Source organism: Theobroma cacao, chromosome 3 (assembly GCF_000208745.1).
Source record: "Theobroma cacao cultivar B97-61/B2 chromosome 3, Criollo_cocoa_genome_V2, whole genome shotgun sequence".
NCBI classification, from domain to species: domain Eukaryota; kingdom Viridiplantae; phylum Streptophyta; class Magnoliopsida; order Malvales; family Malvaceae; genus Theobroma; species Theobroma cacao.
The window spans coordinates 343,330-361,937 of NC_030852.1; the positions used below are offsets into that span (position 1 = coordinate 343,330).

Sequence of the window (18,608 nt, forward strand, 5' to 3'; positions counted from 1 at the left end):
TACTTCACGTTATGACCCACCTGACATACCCCCTCAAATCTTAACCGCCCGCCTATTTACTAATCTTACCCTTATGTCAATCCCTGTTTGCTCACTTGCTCCATCACCACGTCCATTCCACATCCTTTACCTGAGGATGATTCTCCCACCACGCGCTTTTCCAGAGAGTGGTACAAAGATTTCCAAAGAGCGAAAGAACCGCGATTGTGGCCGAATCTGGGAACTCGGATTTAACTGGTTTGGTCTGTAGAAGGTGGAAATGAATTCAGTAATTCCCTGTTCGCAACAAACATGCGACACCTGTCCGAAATGAGGACATTACTGTAAGTTCACTGACCAAAAATGACTATTTTAGCCTCAAAATGTGGACAGCTAGCGCTTGCTATTGCCTATTGCTCCAAAAGTCTACGCCAAGACCAACTTCAATTATCCGTGAGCTGTAATCGCACACACAAGGGAAATGAAAGAAAAGTGAGACAGACAGATAAAGGAGAGAGTTCTTGTTTGGAAACAAAAAAAAAAAAAAAACAGTCTCCTTCTCCTCCTCGCTCTTGTCTGAAGTCTTAACATCAACCCAAGTTACTCAATTTTGCAGTGTGAATTTTGATTGGTTTAATTTGAAAAAAGATGGCAACCTTTGCAGGGACTACCCAGAAGTGTAAGGCATGTGAGAAAACTGTTTACTTGGTTGATCAGCTCACTGCTGACAGCAAAGTTTATCACAAAGCTTGCTTCAGGTGCCACCATTGCAAGGGTACCCTTAAGGTAATACCTTTCATTCTTTCTTTCTTTTTTTTATTGCGTAGCAAAGCTTGTTAAGTTGAGTTTTGTCAATAATTTTGGTGATGCACCTTCCCCTTATGTTACTTTGAATTTGATCATGTCTTTTTGTCTAGTTTTGCTTGATTGTGGATTTTTAAAATCTGGGTTTGGATGTTGAGAAGTTTATGACTAGGATTATTTCTTTGTAGTTGCTTATATGGTTCAAGTTTCTATTCAATCCTTTGTGTCCTTGTTGACTGATAATATGGAAAGACGGCTTTCTTAATGAATCTCCAGTTATGAACAATGATCCAAGTTCTTCTTGGTGTCAAAAGAGTTTTTCTTAGTTTCTTTAGTTTTGTGCCTAGCTAATCAAAGCTGCCTGCAAACTTGTGAATTGGTGTTTTGAGATCTGAGCAGTTTTCCATAGAGTTGAGGATACGTATCATGTTGCTTCATTGGTCTAACCAGTAGGTTTTTGGTTTTTTTCTGATATTACAATGACTTGTCTAAAGAAAACGCTTATCAGTTAGAAGCAAACTGAAATTATATAGGATTTGCTATACATTAGTTCCCTTGAGCCATTTGGAGTTTGTAAGAGAAATGAGTGCAACAAAATAAAGGAAGAAGATGCTGAGGAATCATAAACATATTATGGTCAAACCCCAAGAATCACATTGTCACCTGTTTTTAGTAGTTTCTTCAGGAATGTTCCAGAGTCTTAGAATTCTGCATTTGATATCAGCAGATATGGCAGGAAAAACAGTTTCTTCAGTTTCTTCTCCTTGGAAAATTGAGATTTTCTAGAGTTGGTACATAAGCTGAGGAAGGTAATTTCAATAGCATTACAGGAAACATTCTTCCTTTTAGTTTGAGGAAAATCCCAGCCTTGAGATCAAGCTTTTTGAAACAGCGGTCCTTTATTTTATTTGGTGTAAGGGAGTAAGTGGAGAAGTGGAAAAAAAAAAAAGAAAAATTACATTCTTTGTGGAATCATAAAGACTAATGAATACATTGTTCTAAGGGCATTGAAGTATGGGTAGAAAATGGAAGTAGTTAACACTTATCAGACCATAAATAAAGTAGAGGCACCAGCCAGCATTAATTAAGGTCTGTTGGATTTGATGGAGATAAGCATTTTTTTTCTTTGGGCCTCAAACGAACAATGGATAGATTTGGAATCTCAAGCCTTATCCTGTATTCAACTATAGAATCAAATTTGTGAAAATATTGGATACTTAAAATGTTGGTAAAGATGTATGCCTTTTTTGCACGATTGTTGACTAACCGCAACAGCAATGAAAAGGTTTCCCATTCTGCAAAATGGGTTTCTTGATTATGGGCTTTAATTTCTCTATTCAAGACTCCTATCTGCTTGGATATTGAAGCTTAACTTGTAGCCTTTGTATCTCTGAATTGGATGGTGAGAGTTTATAAAAAAAAAACTATTCAAGATTGTGTAATCTGAAAAAGAAAATGAGCAAAGTTCATTAATGCTTCAATGTTTGTGTTATAATTTTTGTTGTCTGTCTTGTGCAGAGGCCTGTTTTATGCTTCAGGGCACTCATTTAGAAATATACTATTACTAGTATAAATAAATAAGTTCCTTGGGGATTCTCAAGTCTTTGCTGGGTGTTGCAGCTTTTAAAATAAAGAAGAGATATTGCTCGTATTCTTTAGTTGTATGCCTTTGTTCTTGTGTTACATAAGCTGTTTGCTCATCCTTTTTTCTTTTCTCAAATTTGCAGCTAAGTAATTATAGCTCCTTTGAGGGTGTCTTGTATTGCAAGCCTCACTTTGATCAATTGTTTAAGAGGACTGGCAGCTTGGATAAAAGTTTTGAAGGTGCTTACTTTCTTATGCTTTGTTTTTATGCTTATTTACTTTCTCATTATCTCCGGTTCAAGCCCAATTGACAGGTTATTGTTTACTTTATCTCTGTCAGGAACTCCAAAAACTGTTAGGGTAGACCGATCAGCAGATCAGGTACCCCCCCCCCCCACTGTTTTATATTGTAAAACTCATTTCCTAGTCATAAAAATTATGTTTAGCTCTTAAAGTCGTGCTACCATACTTGTTGCTTATTCTGAGTGGAACTCTGCAGGTAACCAACAGTAGAGTTTCAAGTCTCTTTGCTGGAACTCAAGAAAAATGTGTCGCTTGCAAGAAAACTGTTTACCCAATTGAAAAGGTAATTATAGCAAACTTCATATCGTTATTTGCATGACCTGCAGGAAAAACAAACCATTTCTTCTCATCATGTTTAAGGCATACAAAGGCCCAATCTGGTTTGATTGTCAGGAATGAATTTCAAAACCATTTTAAGAAATTAATCTGACAACAGAGAGCAAGTTGTTGACAAAATTACTTCATTTGTTTGATCTGAAAGGCTGGGGAGGCATCATCTCAATATCTCATGGGAAGGTGTTGGAAACTCAGAAATTTCAGAAAGAAAAATGAAGATAAGCAAAGGTTTCAATGAATAAAGAACAGAAGAAAAATATCTGGAAGAGAAAAGCTCATTTTTCATTAAGTAACAGAGCAACATATACAATGGAGGATAACCAAATTTGCCAGCACCAGCTGTACACACCCACCTGAGCTGATATCCTACATTCTAGGAGCATAGAGATCTGTGATAGACACCCTGCCACAAAACAGACAGTAGACACCAAGCATAACAGCATATTTTGAAGGAGGAAAGGAAAGTAAAATCCCTAACAATTGGGGAAAACAGTAAATTTCAACAGTAAAGGAAATATAACACTGCATAAATAAACTTGAGACCAAAACGACAGCAGAACAACATCAAACGACAACATAAGTCTTCAATACAAAATGACACCTTATTGACTCTCTGCCTTAGTGCCACTTTCAGTAAGTAGCACACCATTTCTCAACACACCTCCTTGGTGTTCATCTTGCTGACCCCCAATAGCATCCTCAGAAATTCAAACTTCTCCTTGTTCAAACATTTAGTGAAAATATCAGAAATTTGTTCATGAGTTCCACAATGAAGTACCAAGATCTCACCATCTCTAACTGCTTTTCGGATGAAATGAAACTTTACCTTGATATGCTTAGTTCTGCCATGATGAACAGGATTATTGGCAATGGAGATTGTAGATTTATTATCAATCATTAAAGGAGTGCCTACTTCTTGCTTGAATCCCAAATCTCCAAGAATTTTCCTGATTTAGATCACCTGATTGGCAACAGCTGCAGCCGAAATGTATTCAGCTTCAGCAGAGGATTAGGCTACCACCTCCTGTTTCTTGGAGTTCCAGGAGAAGGTAGCACTTCCAAATCTAAAGCAATAACCACTTGCACTCTTGGCATCATCTAAGTTACCAGCCCAGTTACTGTCACAGTAACCAACCAAGTCTCCACTCTTCTCCTTTTCAAACAAGAGACCATAATTCACAGTTCCTTTTAAGTATCTTAGAACCCTTTTTGCAATGATATAATGATCTTGGAAAGGTTTCTACATAAATCTGGAAAGTAAACTTGCTGGATACATCAGATCAGGTTTGGAAGCTATTAAGTACAATAAACTTCCCATGATACTTCTGTAACTTGAACCTGTAGCTTCTGAGGCCCCATCCTCTTTACTCAATTTATAGTTTGAGGCAATTGGAGTTTCAACCGCTTTACAATTGTCCATTTGAAATTTCTTCAATAGCTCAGATGCATATTTGCCCTAATCAATACAAATATAATCTGAGTTTTGAATAAATTGTAATCCCAAAAAATAGTGCATCTCTCCCAAATCCGTCATTTCAAACTCTTTCATTGACTTGATCTTAAAATCAGTTAAGAAACTAACATCTGAACAAGTAATCAATAAATCATCAACATATAGGGAGATAATTACCTTAACAGAATCTGAATGACTGCACACCTACAGTGTAGGCTCATTTTGACTCCTTTGAAAACCTTCAGTAATGAGAAATGAGTCAATTCTGTCATACCAAGCCCTTGCAGCCTGTTTAAACCCAAACAAAGCTTTCACTAGTTTGCAAACTTTAACTTCAGTCCCTGGTTTGATGAACCCGTCAGGTTGATGAACATAAATATCTTCAGTAAGATAGTCATTCGAAAAGGCAGATTTCACGTCAAGATGCTAGATCTTCCTACTTTCTTGAGTAGCTAAAACAATTAACAGCCTTATAGTATCATGTCTTGCTATTGGAGCCAAAGTCTCCCAGTAATCCACACCTTAAATCTGAGAATATCCTTTCACTACAAGCCTTGCTTTGAACTTGTTCACTATTCCATCAGCATTAAGCTTTGTCTTGTAGATCCACTTTGTCCCAATTACATGCTGATCAGTTGGTTTGTCCACCAATAACCAAGTATCATTCTTCTCAATCATCAGCATTTCATTTTTCATAGCTTGCACCCATTTATTGTCTTTTGCAGCTTCTACATAATTAGTAGGTTCACATACTACAACATTACACCTAGCATAGATATCTTGTAGGGACCTTGTACCTCTCACTGCCAATCTTTCATCTTCTAAGTCTTCTTTTGAATCATCTTCATTTTGAACATCATCAGGACTGACATTGTATTTGTCAACACTCACAACATTAGACTTTTCCCAGTCCCACATTGAGCTTTCATCAAACTTTGTGTCCCTACTTACAAAAACCTTCTTTGTCTCCACATTATATAACTTGTAAACCTTAGTAATTTCACTGTATCCAATGTGAACAGCTACAATACTCTTCTCATCTAGTTTAGTTCTTCTGCCATCCGGAACTTTTGCATAGCATGTACTACCAAAAATCTTCATATGATTAACTGATGGTTTGTAACCAAACCAACTCTCATAAGGGGTCTTACCTGACACAGCTCTTGTAGGGGTTAAATTTAACAGGTAGTTAGTTGTGTTAACAGCTTCTGCCCAAATGTCTTTGGCAACTTTTTCTGAAATAGAAGGCACCTAGCCATCTCCATAAGTGTCCTATTTTTCCTCTCGGATACCCCATTCTGTTGAAGGCTATAGGTAGCAGTTAACTGATAAGTAATACCAAGCTGAACCAGTTAATCTTCAAACTCAGCAACAGTAAATTCATTTCCATTATTAGTTCTTAAGGGTTTTTATAGAAGAGCATGCTTGATTCTCAACCAACTTTCTGAACTTCACAAAATTCTTAAAAGCATCAGACTTGGATTTCAAGAAAAATAGCCAACAAAATCTTGTATCATCATCAATAAACAGCAAGTAGTACCTGTTACCCCCAAGTGATTCAGTCTTCATAGGTCCTCCCTAGTCAGAATGAATGAGCGGCAACTTGTTAGTAGCTTTCCACCTCCTCTCTCTTGGAAATGAAGTCCTGCTCTGCTTGCCAAACTGACAAGTTCCACATAACTGTTCAGGCTTTGTTATCTTTGGTAAACCTTCAACCAGCATATGAGAAGCCATATTCTGCAAAGAGTTATAATTAACATGGCCTAACCTTCTATGCCACAGTTCTGATTCATCAACAGCATTGAAATAAGCTTTATGCTTGGCATGCTTCCAATCTATTGGAAAGCATTTGTTTCTCATTTCAACAGTTAAAACTTCTTCTCCCTTAGGATCGAATATAGTGCAGAGAGAGCATACTGACTCTCAGTAAGCTGTCCAACACTGAGTAGATTTTGGTTAGCCTCAGCAACAAAAAAGACATTGGAGACATACTTGTTACCTGACTGAGTTTCAACCATGACAGTCCCTATACCAAGTTTCGTCAAAAATGGTCCATTACCAATCTCTACTCTGGACCTATAACTCCTGTCTATTGTAGCAAACTGACTCTCATCACCAGTTAAGTGATTTGAGCAAGCACTGTCAATCAACCATAAATTCTTCTTGACAGATTCACCTACTTCTTGAGCCACGAGTAAGACTTCATCAGATTCCTCAACTTGCTCACCTACTACAGCTTTCTCATTAGACTTGGAACCTTTGTTTTCACACACCTTTTCAACATGACCTAGTTGGTTACAGGCTCTACATTTTACATGGGGCCTGTACCAACAAAATTTTGCTGAATGTGTGGTTTTCTTACAATGAAGGCAGGGCTGAGACTTCTACTTTTGTTTGCTAGATTTTCCATCTACTATTTTCTTATCCTTCTCCTTCCTTTCACCTTCATTCTTCCTTGTGCTGTAATCACTAACTTTAAGATTCCTTGTTTGAGCAACCAAACCACTATCCACCACACTTTTCTACCTAAATGCTCTTCTCTGTTCCAGGCCCTCCAGAGCATTCACTAGCACCTTTAAAGTCAATTGTCCAATATCCTTGAAATCCTCTAATGAAGAAACCTTGGACTTATATTTCTCTGGAAGGCTCACTAGCATCCTATGCGCTAACCTTTCCTCTACCATGACCTTTCCCAACAATCTCAATTGATTCACTAGGGCCATCATTTTTCTAGAAAATTCCCTAATGGTTTCATCATCTTCGATCCTTAACATCTCGAACTGTCTAAACAAATTCAAGGATTGAATCTGCCTAGTCCTATCACTACCCAAAAATTCATCTTTCAAGTGATCCCACACTTCCTTAGGACTATCTAGATGCAAAATCCTGGAGAAAATTTCATCAGAAACAGCAGACTGTAAACAGGACAGAGCCTTGTACCTTTTTGCTTTGTCATCTTCAATCTGTCGAATCTGAGCAAGAGTGGGGTTGGCATGTTGTTGAACAGGGTCCTCTTCAGTCTCCACTACCTCTCAGATATAGTATGCTTTGAGGTAACATTTCATTTTCACGGACCATATGGCATAGTTTTCACTAGTAAAGACTGGTGGAGCTGATGTGTTGAACCCGGCTATAGCCATGAAAGAAAAAAACCACACAGAAGAATGAACAGGAAGCTAGATGAAGATGATAAAATGAAAAATAGACCCTTAAGACCTATTGTAAGGCTCGGATACCATGTTGGAAACTCAGAAATTTTAGAAAGAAAAATGAAGATAAGCAAAGGTTTCAATGAATAAAGAATAGAAGAAAAATATTTGGAAGAGAAAAGCTCATTTTTCATTAAGTAACAGAGCAATATATACAATGGAGGATAACCCAATTTAACAGCACCAGCTGTACACACCCACCTGAGCTGATATCCTACATTCTAGGAGCATAGGGACATGTGATAGATACCCTGCCACATAAAAGACAGTAGACACCAAGCATAACAGCATATTTTGAAGGAGGAAAGGAAAGTAAAATCCCTAACAATTGGGAAAAACAGTAAATTTCAACAGGAAAAGAAATATAACACTGCATAAATAAACTTGAGACAAAAACGACAGCAGAACAACATCAAACGACAACATAAGTTTTCAGTACAAAACAACACCTTATTGACTCTCTGCGTCAGTGCCACTTTCAGCAAATAGCACACCATTTCTCAACAGAGCCATTCTCTGCATAATTGACTTGATGAATTGCATTTTCTGTTTTGTTTGTTATCAAGAACAAAAAATGTTATTAACATTTATATATGCTATCACCATTTGCCTCCTAAAGCATCATCACTAGGATTTAATTTGTTGATATTTTGTTCCTCTTGATTGTCATGAAGTCATTTCAACAATAACAGATTAAAAAAATTATAGGCAGAAAAACGCTAGACTATTGACGTCTATCCTCAAGTTTTCAGAAAATAATGGAAATGGAATTCCTTTAAAAGGAGCAAAGAGTGATGCTCAGATTAAAAATGTAGAACTGTGAATGTATAGCCTCTAAACATAATCTCTGCCATGCATCTTGTAGTATTTGATAGCTCAACTTTGCTGGTTGTTCTTACTCTGATATTCATCTATCCTCAGGTGGCAGTTGATGGCAGCTCCTATCATAAGGCTTGTTTCAGGTGCACCCATGGGGGCTGTGTAATCAGCCCATCGAACTACGTGGCCCATGAACAACGTCTATACTGTAGGCATCACCACAACCAACTCTTCAAACAGAAGGGGAACTTCAGCCAACTTGACAAGCATGAGGAAGTCAAGGAAGTGACTGAGAACATTGTGGCCTAGGTATCCAGTTTCTAAGAAAGAGCCAGATTTCAACTTTTGAAGCAAAGCTGTTGTTGCATTTACTTTCTACGTAGTATATACCATATTATATATATATTGTATGTCACCGGGGAGAAATATTTAGCAGGAGAGTTTGAGTTTGTTGCTAAATTTTTGTGTGTGAGCTTTGAATTGATAGCAAGTTGGTGTTCAGTCCTTTTCAATAAACTATGTTGATATAACGCAAGAAAATATCCTGTTAGATCTTTGATTAGAAGCTTGATGTGTTTTGAGCTTTTCTTTATTTCAAGAACCATGGTGCTTTTCTTTTCTAGCGATGCTGCTGTAATATATACCATCAAAGATGATAAGAGTCATGTAAAACTTCAGTAATCGCCTTGGCTGGAAAGAGGACAAGCACGGCTCCAATCATTGATGCTTTTCCCCAGCTGAGAAGTTTGTTTTATAGATTTGCTTTCTAGCAATTCCCAAACGAAGCATGAGCTGGTTTTCTGATATCAGGACCCCGACTTGGATTAAAAATACTTTTCATAACGTAAACACCCATGGTTATCCCCATTGTAGTCTTCCTGAGCTTACTTACGTAACTAACTAGCATCAAATTATCTCATAAAAAGGGACTCAATAAACACTCATTATCAGATATAACGGGCCGCAGGCCTCTAACACCAATAACCAATCCTGACATTTTTCAGCAACCTTGGCTGGTAAGTCGTAAATCATAAGTCCAGTATCATGCAGATATGCACCATTATTTTAAGCCCAAATTTGAGAAACGCCTTCTTCCATTTTCCTTCCCTGATCAACCACCTCTCCTGCCAATGCCAATCCAACCTACTGAATCTAGAATAGCCTCGATTGTTGAGTACGGAGTACCTTACAAAACTCTTTCAACGGAAAAAATTCCAGTGCCCTATGGGTCAGAACTAAGTTTAGTAAATTGCATACTTTTTCAAGAATATGCTTATTGTTTCATCCAAATGACGCTCGAGGTATTAGTGTGATCCTAGATATTGTCCATATATTCCAAAGTTTAAAGACCTCTTATCTTTGTGATTTGTCAAGTCCAATTTATCTAAGCATGATCGTGTTTGCATAGTGTTTGCAGTTTTCACTCCCTAGCTGAAGGAAATTAGTTTTAGGTGAAAATAGTTGATAATGGATTTTGCAGGGTTACATAAGATGTGAGAGTATATATTTTTTGAACATATTGCGTGATGTCTCATCCCTTATCAAATGTAAATGTCTTTATTAGTTTAAGTCAATTATTAAAAATTTAAATTTTGAAAGATCATGTGATTTAAATTTGAAAAATTGTTAAATTAGTAATACTTGAATCTGAATCAGGATACCTGATTTAAATGATTGAAAGGGATGTTTTAGTTTTACGAGGGCCATTAATTGATGGGATTGGCTATATCAAATTTTATTCTTCTCTTGATAAACTAGAGTGGATTGCTCAAGTGAGTAAACAGGGGGGTGAATGCAGGGAATGAATCAAACCTTGCCCGCATTGTGATCAGAGGTCATGGTCAACGGTACTGTTTATGAGTTTCTCTGATCAATTGCATCTGCATCATATACCAAAAGTCTAGCTAGGCAAGGCTAGGAGGCTATGCTCCCATGTCCAGGCCAGAATATTTCTGTTTTTCAAAGGAAGCGGCTGGGATAATGCTGTTGAATCATAAATGCTGGTTGATTGCTCCTAGTCAACCTTGAAGGCCATTTGGCCCATTTCCCAAGTCTATAGTAAAGAATTAACAGAACCCCATTTTTTTCACATTTTTCAATTGTGGAGGAATGTTTCATGTGAACAGAGAGGAGCATAAAAGACATGATTAAAATAGAATAGTTGGGTTAGCAGAGTGAATAAGCAGAGGCCCAAACATTGATTAGAATAGTGGGATAGTATCTAAAAACATGTGATGATTGCCGAATCCTGAGGTGTATGGCAGAGATTAATAGTTAGAGATGATTTGCGACAAACTGGTAAAGAGGGAAGCTTGCTACAGCAATAATAATTGGTAGGCATCCATGCTTTCATACTTTGAATGTAAGCAACGCAAGTTGCATGACGCTGCTTTTCAGTCAATGTGATCATCTCTCAAGATTTGCTGAGAAAGTTGAGCCTGTTCCCTCTGATGGCAAAGGTCTTGCAAGAAATAATTTCGATGAAAGTCTTCCGCAATAAAGAAAGGGGATGTCGCTGTTGAAATTTGAGCTACCCTATCAATAGGAACCATTCATTCTATGCCTGGATTAAAAGCTGTTATTCTCAAAGCATTAATTAGGTTGTGACAGCATTGTATGACACCGCAGGCTCAATCAATCAGGTATATTCAAAAGCCAACGACCTGATAAATGGAAATATTGCTCCACAACTCACTAATCTAATAGTTTTTTAATAGAGACAAAATTTGTATGAGGCTTCCAGTATATGGCCCACAGAGAGAATTCCTGTGTGTTTTCCAGGAGTTGGACGATTCATATGTGTTAAAATACCAAGTTTGTAATTTTCCCATGCTTAGAGAATGTTCTGACTCTCAGGTGGGTTGCAGTTGTTTCACTCAAATGTTTTCTGCTAAGTGGCGCAATAGTTTTATTTGTTAGCTTGTTAAAGAAAGGATCAAGGCATCTTTTGCTTTGGAACCTATGGTCGGTCTGTCTTGCTCTTGAGTTTGGCAATGGGACTTGAGCACGAAACAATGCTTTTTTGATATTAGGAAAAGATTCCTCTTCTTTTAAATGGGCCGGAAATTATTAGTATGATGAGGCGTTTCAAAGTAAAAAATGTACATGCCTTACGATTACTGGTAGTCTTTTGTTACATGTCCCACCATTTATTCTTCCATAGCCATGAGAATGCTGTTCACATTTCTTCTGATTCAAGTCCCTCGTGGCGAGCAGAGTCACATTCCAGATGCTTGTTTGCTGGTTCTGCATCTGCACTGAACGCCTAAGAAGTAATATTAGTTCCAGGATGTTTCCATGAGTGTCTATCATGACGAAAGTGGTGAAAATTTTGATCTCTGAAATTTTCCATTGGTTCCCAACCAGTAAGTGAAGCTGCTCGAGGACATGATCATCTCGTATCTGTACTTGATTATGGCTTCACCAGTTAATTAGTTATGGCCTTGATGGACCATATAAGGAAAAGAAATGGTCCTTCAAAGCAATTATTAAGACCTCGATTCCTTGTATTTTAGTACTCCGGAATTGATATCTGGCCTACCTGCAAAAACAATTATTGCTGACGTATAGCTAGCTCTCTTTGGTACTCATATTCTCCTCTCACTGCACAGCTGCCCTATTCCTGAAAGTACCTTGTTTACACTAATATATTCAAGTTAAGCTCTGTAAAACGGCAATGGCAGCCATGACAGATTACACTGTTGCTTAATAATTAATTTTTTTTATTTTGAGGTATTAGTTATGCTAATTAAAACTTTGGAGTTTGGCCCTTGAAACTTTTGTTTCTGTTACTTAACAAACTAAGACAACCTTAATTTATTATGAATTAAGTATGTAAATGGGTTCATTAAACTTTTGGAGTACTATGGAACAATACTCTTGACTTCATTACATAACAGTGCTGGATTACAACTCTATTGGGTTTGCTTCACCCTTTTTGATATACAATTATGCATTGCTCAGATCTGCACCTTGAAGAAAGTTGGGGTGTTTTTTTCTTGGTTTGCTACCTGCATCCCTAAAGTGAGAAACTGTATTTGCTTTTTACAGGTTAAAAAGGTAGCCTGGATTTCTGTGCGGCACGAGCCAAGCGTTGCTCCTCTCTGTGTCTTATGCAGCATATGTGGCAAAATGCGAATCATCCTTAGCTTGCAGCCTCTGAGATGCTTTGTAATGAGGGCTGCCATGTCTTTGATCTGGCAGCAGAGTTGGCTGATGGTGTTGATCTCGGCCGGTGCCTTTCATGTTTGCTCACCTGCACATGGTTAATATCATCAGAAAAAAATCCATACAATTATATGCTCATTAATTAGCCAAATATTTATCTTTTAAATCTTCAAGCAGTTTGATGTTCTTAAATAAAATTTTGTTCTTTGTTCTAAATCCTAAATGCTGCACTAGGAAATTTAAGCAGCACCGAGGCAATTTTATTCTGAAAATAAAGCTTTTCAATTGCAAGCACATGCATATATAATTTCTAATGATTATCTACAGTAATAATAAACAGAGATACCAACTAAGAATAGCTGGTTAAGGAAATTTACCTTATTTTCCTTATCTGGTTCAGATCTTCTTCCCACTGTCTCTGGCCTCAAACCAGCCTTCTCAAATGGCTTCTCTGCTGATTCTTGCTGGTTTTTCTTCATCTTTGCATGTTTCTTTGCGCACAACCCTTTCATAACTTCTAAAAACCAAAAACCAGGAAGCACATAACTCAAAATCAGATAAAATCCTAAAGACAAAAACAAGGCCTTTCTTACCAATACGAAGTAAAAACAAAGAACAAAAAAAAAACAACCAGAAATATGTATATATACCTTGAGTGGTGATGAGCCTGTAAACCTGGCCAAGAACAAGAGTATCCGTCGGCCGGAGAAGCTTAATCCTTGTCAAACGAACAGGGTTGACATTGTTGGCGCTGTTGTCTGGACATTTATCATTGTTACTGGAATGATACAAGGTGGTAGAGATAAGAAGAGCAACATAGTGGCCAGGGTTCATCCTCATAATCTCACTAGCACTCATAGGCCAATAAAACTTGTCTACTTTCCCACTTGGGTGCTGAATTACCAGAGTTGCTGCATCAACAGCTTGGCAGTTCCCCATTTTCCCTTTTTCTGTTGAATGTTTTCCAGGCCTCAAAGGAAGCAAGCAAAGCTAGGAAGGAAGGTATTAGGAAGAGAGGAGAACTATGCTGCAGTGCCTTTATAGCCAACCACACCCACCAACTTTCATAAACCTTTTCTTATAATTATAAGACAGTGAGATGAAGGGTAATGAAGGGTAGATGGGTCATTTGCAGCTGGAATAAAGTAGTGATTTAGGTAATTTTAATTGGAACATGCAATGATTTGGTGAGCTGTGACTGGTTGTCTATAGGGACTAGGCGAAAGCATGGACAGAGGTGATTTCTTTTTTTCAGTTTTAAGAGAAATACGTTACCAATTCCTTTAGGTCTGCTTCCTGGTCCACCATGGTTGAGCAGCACTGTTCCATAGAGGCTGCAAGATCGCCACGTCAACTAAGATTATCCAAGAACTCATCTTGGAATGGACGGTTATCCATGGATATGTGGTCTTCTTTGAATAAAAGTCGCCTACTCTTTCTCGATCGACTTCTCTTTCGTAATTTTGCATTACAAGTAAATTTATGAAAATTATATTAAGTGAGACATCAAACGGAAACAGAAATTTATATACAAATAGGTTTTTCCAACTCTAAGAAGATGGTGTCCAAACAAGCTTTTGTTAAATGAAATGTTTTCTGTAGCTTTTGTAAGAGAATTGTCAAATGTTTGTAGGGATTCTAGCTTAAGCTAGATCTAAGAATCTTTCCTAGTTCAATGCCAGTTAAACCAATATTCTAAACCAAGACAAATGTAGTTTTTAACTATCATATCAACAAAACTGTTGATTAGATATGTCTAGATAAAGCATCTTGGCATTTGCTATTCTCAAATTCTCAAGCTTAGTTTAACCCAAATCTCATCCATACAAAACTTTATCTAAATTGGGACATTGAGAGAGGAAGCATATGACACCAAAGGTCCCATTTGGGGCACGCTCCAGGGAGGGGCGTGAGGCAGCGGTGGACCATGGCCGGATGGGGATGAGCCATAGCCATCGAACCAGGAAGGTAGGCGTGGGAAAAGGAACCACTTTATGAGCGGCGTGGCTGCCTGTGAGGGAGAATAGGGATGACTCTCTCCTCCTTTTCTTTTTTTCTCCTTGTGCGTTACATTGCAAAAGATAGCCAAAAAGAAGGATCCAATTTGCCTAAAAGCAAAGCCTTTTTATTGACACCGTGGGAGGCCAACTAAAAATCCCTTATGTTTTGCTTTGCTTTGCTTTTGGATTGGGGCACACACCCCTATGATGAAAAGAATTCCCTTTGCTTTTACATGTCTTAGATTTGGTACATTGTCAAAGGAATCAACTTGTTTCTAATGGATGATCAGGGGAAGTTATTTGAGTGTTCAACATCAATAGCCATGTCAAGATGACAAAGATTTCAACTAAGGATGACACCTACTGACATATATGTTCCTCTCATGTAGGCAGTGCCAAACAAGGATGAACACTAGTTTCTTTTCATACCCAATTAAATTAAACTAGCGAAATCAGCACACTCAATACCCTCACTTGCACAACCATTAAGTATTTCTCTTTCACCTGTTTTCTCAAATATTGACCAAATATGTACGTGTGTGAGAGAAAGAATTTTTGAGAACTTATAACTTACTTATATCAACAAAAAATATCTAATTAAATCATACAAGTTACCGTTTTCTACTTTAATCCCTTCTTTCTTTACGATATTGTAATTAAGGGTTTGAATTAATTTCCTCCATAAAGTATACATGAATGAATATTAGATTAATATAGTAATGACCCCACCAAAAGCTTTGTATGACATGTTATATTTATGATTAGTCCATTGAGAATAATTTAGCACTCGATTTTCTTATTCTGTAATGTGTGCATTGAATCCATAACCAATTTGTGGTTTATTTGTTTTAAAAAATGAAATTGAATAACCCATTTGTGGCATTATTTTTTGTGGAAAATAATTAAGCATGTGATACATGCTTTTTATGTATGCATTTCTTTGTTTTTTCTATTTTTTTCCATCAGTCATCCCAAGCTAGTTGCCCCCTCTGTATGACAATGGAATCATGCATAACAAAGTGAAAAATCATTTTCTAATTTTATCCATATGTTAGTCTTCCTTGTTCCTTAGTTTTTTTGGCACTACCAAGATTTGGGAATTTGGTTGGGTTCTGATCTATAACTTTGCAGTACTGTTTGAATTGGTTCATGCTGGATGTTGCTTCCTGCTGGATCAAAAGAAACCTTAATTTTTCCAGCTTGATTTGACTGTGCATGATTTCTTGTGTGAACTTTAGATGCACACAATGACCACTCTTGAGGATAAAATTTTATCATTGTGTTTTACAGGGGACCAGGGTCAGTTTCCATCTTCCATGCCTGGTTGCATAAATTGGGAACAGAAACAACTTCATCATACAGGTGAAGCTGTGGGGGCACTCACCCTGCCAGATTTTTTCTGTCCTGAAATCTGATGACTGACAATTCTTTCGGTCCCTCTGAGAGTTCGAACTACCCTGATTAAGCCAGGATCTTTCAGACAAGTTCACAAAGATTAATTAACACCAAATCTCACATAGATCTCCTCACTTTTTTCACCTTTTGGCCCCATGGCCATCAAATAATTCTCATTATGCTTCACAGGCTGCTTTCCCTTTTCCTCTTTTTCCCTCTCAGGGGTTGATTATGATCTTACAAAGCTGAAAGTCTAAACCACAGAATGTTATGTATCTATCATTGTATTAAAAGAAAAGAAACCTTGATTTGGCGGTATTTTTATTAGTAGACAATTATTCCATTATGCTTTTGAATTGACTATTCCTAGGGCCTAAGAACATGGTTATCATAGACTTAAAACCAAGAACATACCTGGAAGGAAAAAGAAAAAGACCCATTTCAAATTTTCTTTGCAATTCTGGAAAAAGGAAAAAAAAATTGTAAAGCAAGATTGTTTCCATGTAGTTTTAACTCTGGCTTTGATCTTGTCTTCTGATTTTGTCACCAGGTTGCTTTGTCTATTGCACATGGAAAAACTCCAGAAAATTCTGAAATGCTGATATCTATATCATGTTCAACATTATTTTTTTTCTCAGAAAAGATAGTAGAGCTTGTAAGAAAGAAAAATTTTGGTACCACATGCTGGACTATCTCTCACCAAATCAATCTGATCATCACATGCCAAATTGTCTTTCCAAAATCTTGACAAATTGCCCATGCAAAACCACAAGCTTTTCTTGATTGATCAATCTGCAATTAATTAATGAGCCTATGAAATATCAAATATGTGATTGAGCTAAGCAAACAGCTTCAGATTTTTTGTTCTGGGTATACAACCATTAACTTCTCAGCTCATGTATCTATCTAGGAAAGGGACAACAACATTAATCCTTCTTTATGATCATGAAGCTTTGACCCCTCTCCTCAGCTGTAAATCTTTTCATTTTTTAATCCAAAAAAGGACCCAATATATATATTTTTTGTTGCAACCATGAAAAGTTGAAATCCTATTGGAACTTGTGGCTTGAGGTCACTTGAAACCCCTTTTTTTAATTAAATAAAGAAGTTCATAATTTAATTGACCAAAATCCTGGATAACATTTCTTAATGGTCAAAATGTCTGAAACCATGTGAAAGAGTTAGGTACTCTCCTTTCCTAAATTATTCACCATCCCGCCTCTGCAAAATATGGCCAAAGATGGTGGACTGTACCTATTAAATTAATGCATGAAATATCAGAACTTCTTTTGTACAGAATCTGTACATCCATGCATATTAAATGGAAAAATCTGACTTTTCTTAATAAATATAATTGATTCATATGCATTTGAGTATAAAAAAACTAGTGGGTAGCATTGAACTCTTCCTCCTTTTCATGAATTGAAGTGAATGGGAACAACATTTTGCAGGGGTCCCATATTGTCACTACCTGGCATTTATATTTGAAATTCTAACAACACCTCCCTCACCAAACAACATTCAGAGTAGTTTCAGGATTCTTGGGATGGCTGTTTTTGTTTCTTCTAGCTTATGTACCTATATCACATAGCACAGGAGCAAGAAATGAGCTTACTGTATAAAAAGAGCTACTAGAAAACAAAAGTGATTCAGCAAAACTCCAAAATTTTCTTGCTTAATTTTTGCCCACAGTCACAGGGCTGCTTGTAGGTAGATGATGTCTATGATTAAAGAATACAGAGAATGTTCTGTCAGTTGGGTGATTTGAAAGTGCTTTCCACCTTAGGAACAATCTGATTTGAATTTGAATTGCAGAAAATAATAATCAAGTTGCTAAGGTCTTTCTAAAGAGCAATAACACAACTTTATAGCATGATTAGTACCACAATAATGATATTGGTTGCATACCCTTTGGTCAGTTTCTTTTAATTTAATGCTCATTATTAGACCAGACCTGATAATTTAATACGATGCATTAACATGACATGAAATTAAACCAATTTGGGATTAAGATTTCGTATGTTTTAGTAGAATGTTTATTACCTTTAATTAGAAGTGCTGGAATGCTTTTGGAATATTTTTATCTGAAATGCCAATTTAAACAATCATCCTATATAGAAAATGGTTGATTCATTGATCAATGAGCTAAAAAGCAAGACTAATGTGGGAGCTGGATTTTGAGATTCTCTCAGCACTTGTTAACTAATACCTATAAAGGTTGGGAGTGAAGTGATAATGTTTTTATTTGTTTTTAATAAAGTTTTTTCATTCACCAATGGAGCACTAAAATCAGAAAGGCCTTTACCACCAGGTGAAGCTTCTCCAATTCCTATCTGCTTTTGCAGCATCAGCTGCTGCAACTTTTTTAAGTGACCCTTTTTTTTCTTTTTCCTCTTGTACTCTACAGCAACTAGAAAGAATATTTACTTGTACAAAACCAACCACATATAGCCATCAGGGATCCTCCTCAGCCAGGTTCAGGGCAAACCAAGTAGATAAGAGAGAATTAAGGATCAGTTCCTTTCCAGTTTGCTCAGTCATCTGTTTTCTCTTTTTCTT

The 18,608-nt window shown here is 37.0% G+C and overlaps 2 protein-coding genes across 2 annotated transcripts; one reads left to right on the forward strand and one right to left on the reverse strand.

Moving 5' to 3' along the window:
- Positions 415–9,080, forward strand: LOC18603845 (LIM domain-containing protein WLIM1). The gene is made up of 5 exons (XM_018118409.1): positions 415–765; positions 2,511–2,607; positions 2,708–2,748; positions 2,867–2,953; positions 8,590–9,080. The coding sequence occupies exons 1-5, from the start codon at positions 628–630 to the stop codon at positions 8,794–8,796; spliced, it is 570 nt and encodes a 189-aa protein (XP_017973898.1). The 5' UTR covers positions 415–627; the 3' UTR covers positions 8,797–9,080.
- Positions 12,349–13,877, reverse strand: LOC18603846. Its single transcript, XM_007036061.2, has 3 exons — positions 13,305–13,877; positions 13,032–13,171; positions 12,349–12,742 (listed from the first exon to the last, which is right to left on the reverse strand). The coding sequence occupies exons 1-3, from the start codon at positions 13,591–13,593 to the stop codon at positions 12,632–12,634; spliced, it is 540 nt and encodes a 179-aa protein (XP_007036123.1). The 5' UTR covers positions 13,594–13,877; the 3' UTR covers positions 12,349–12,631.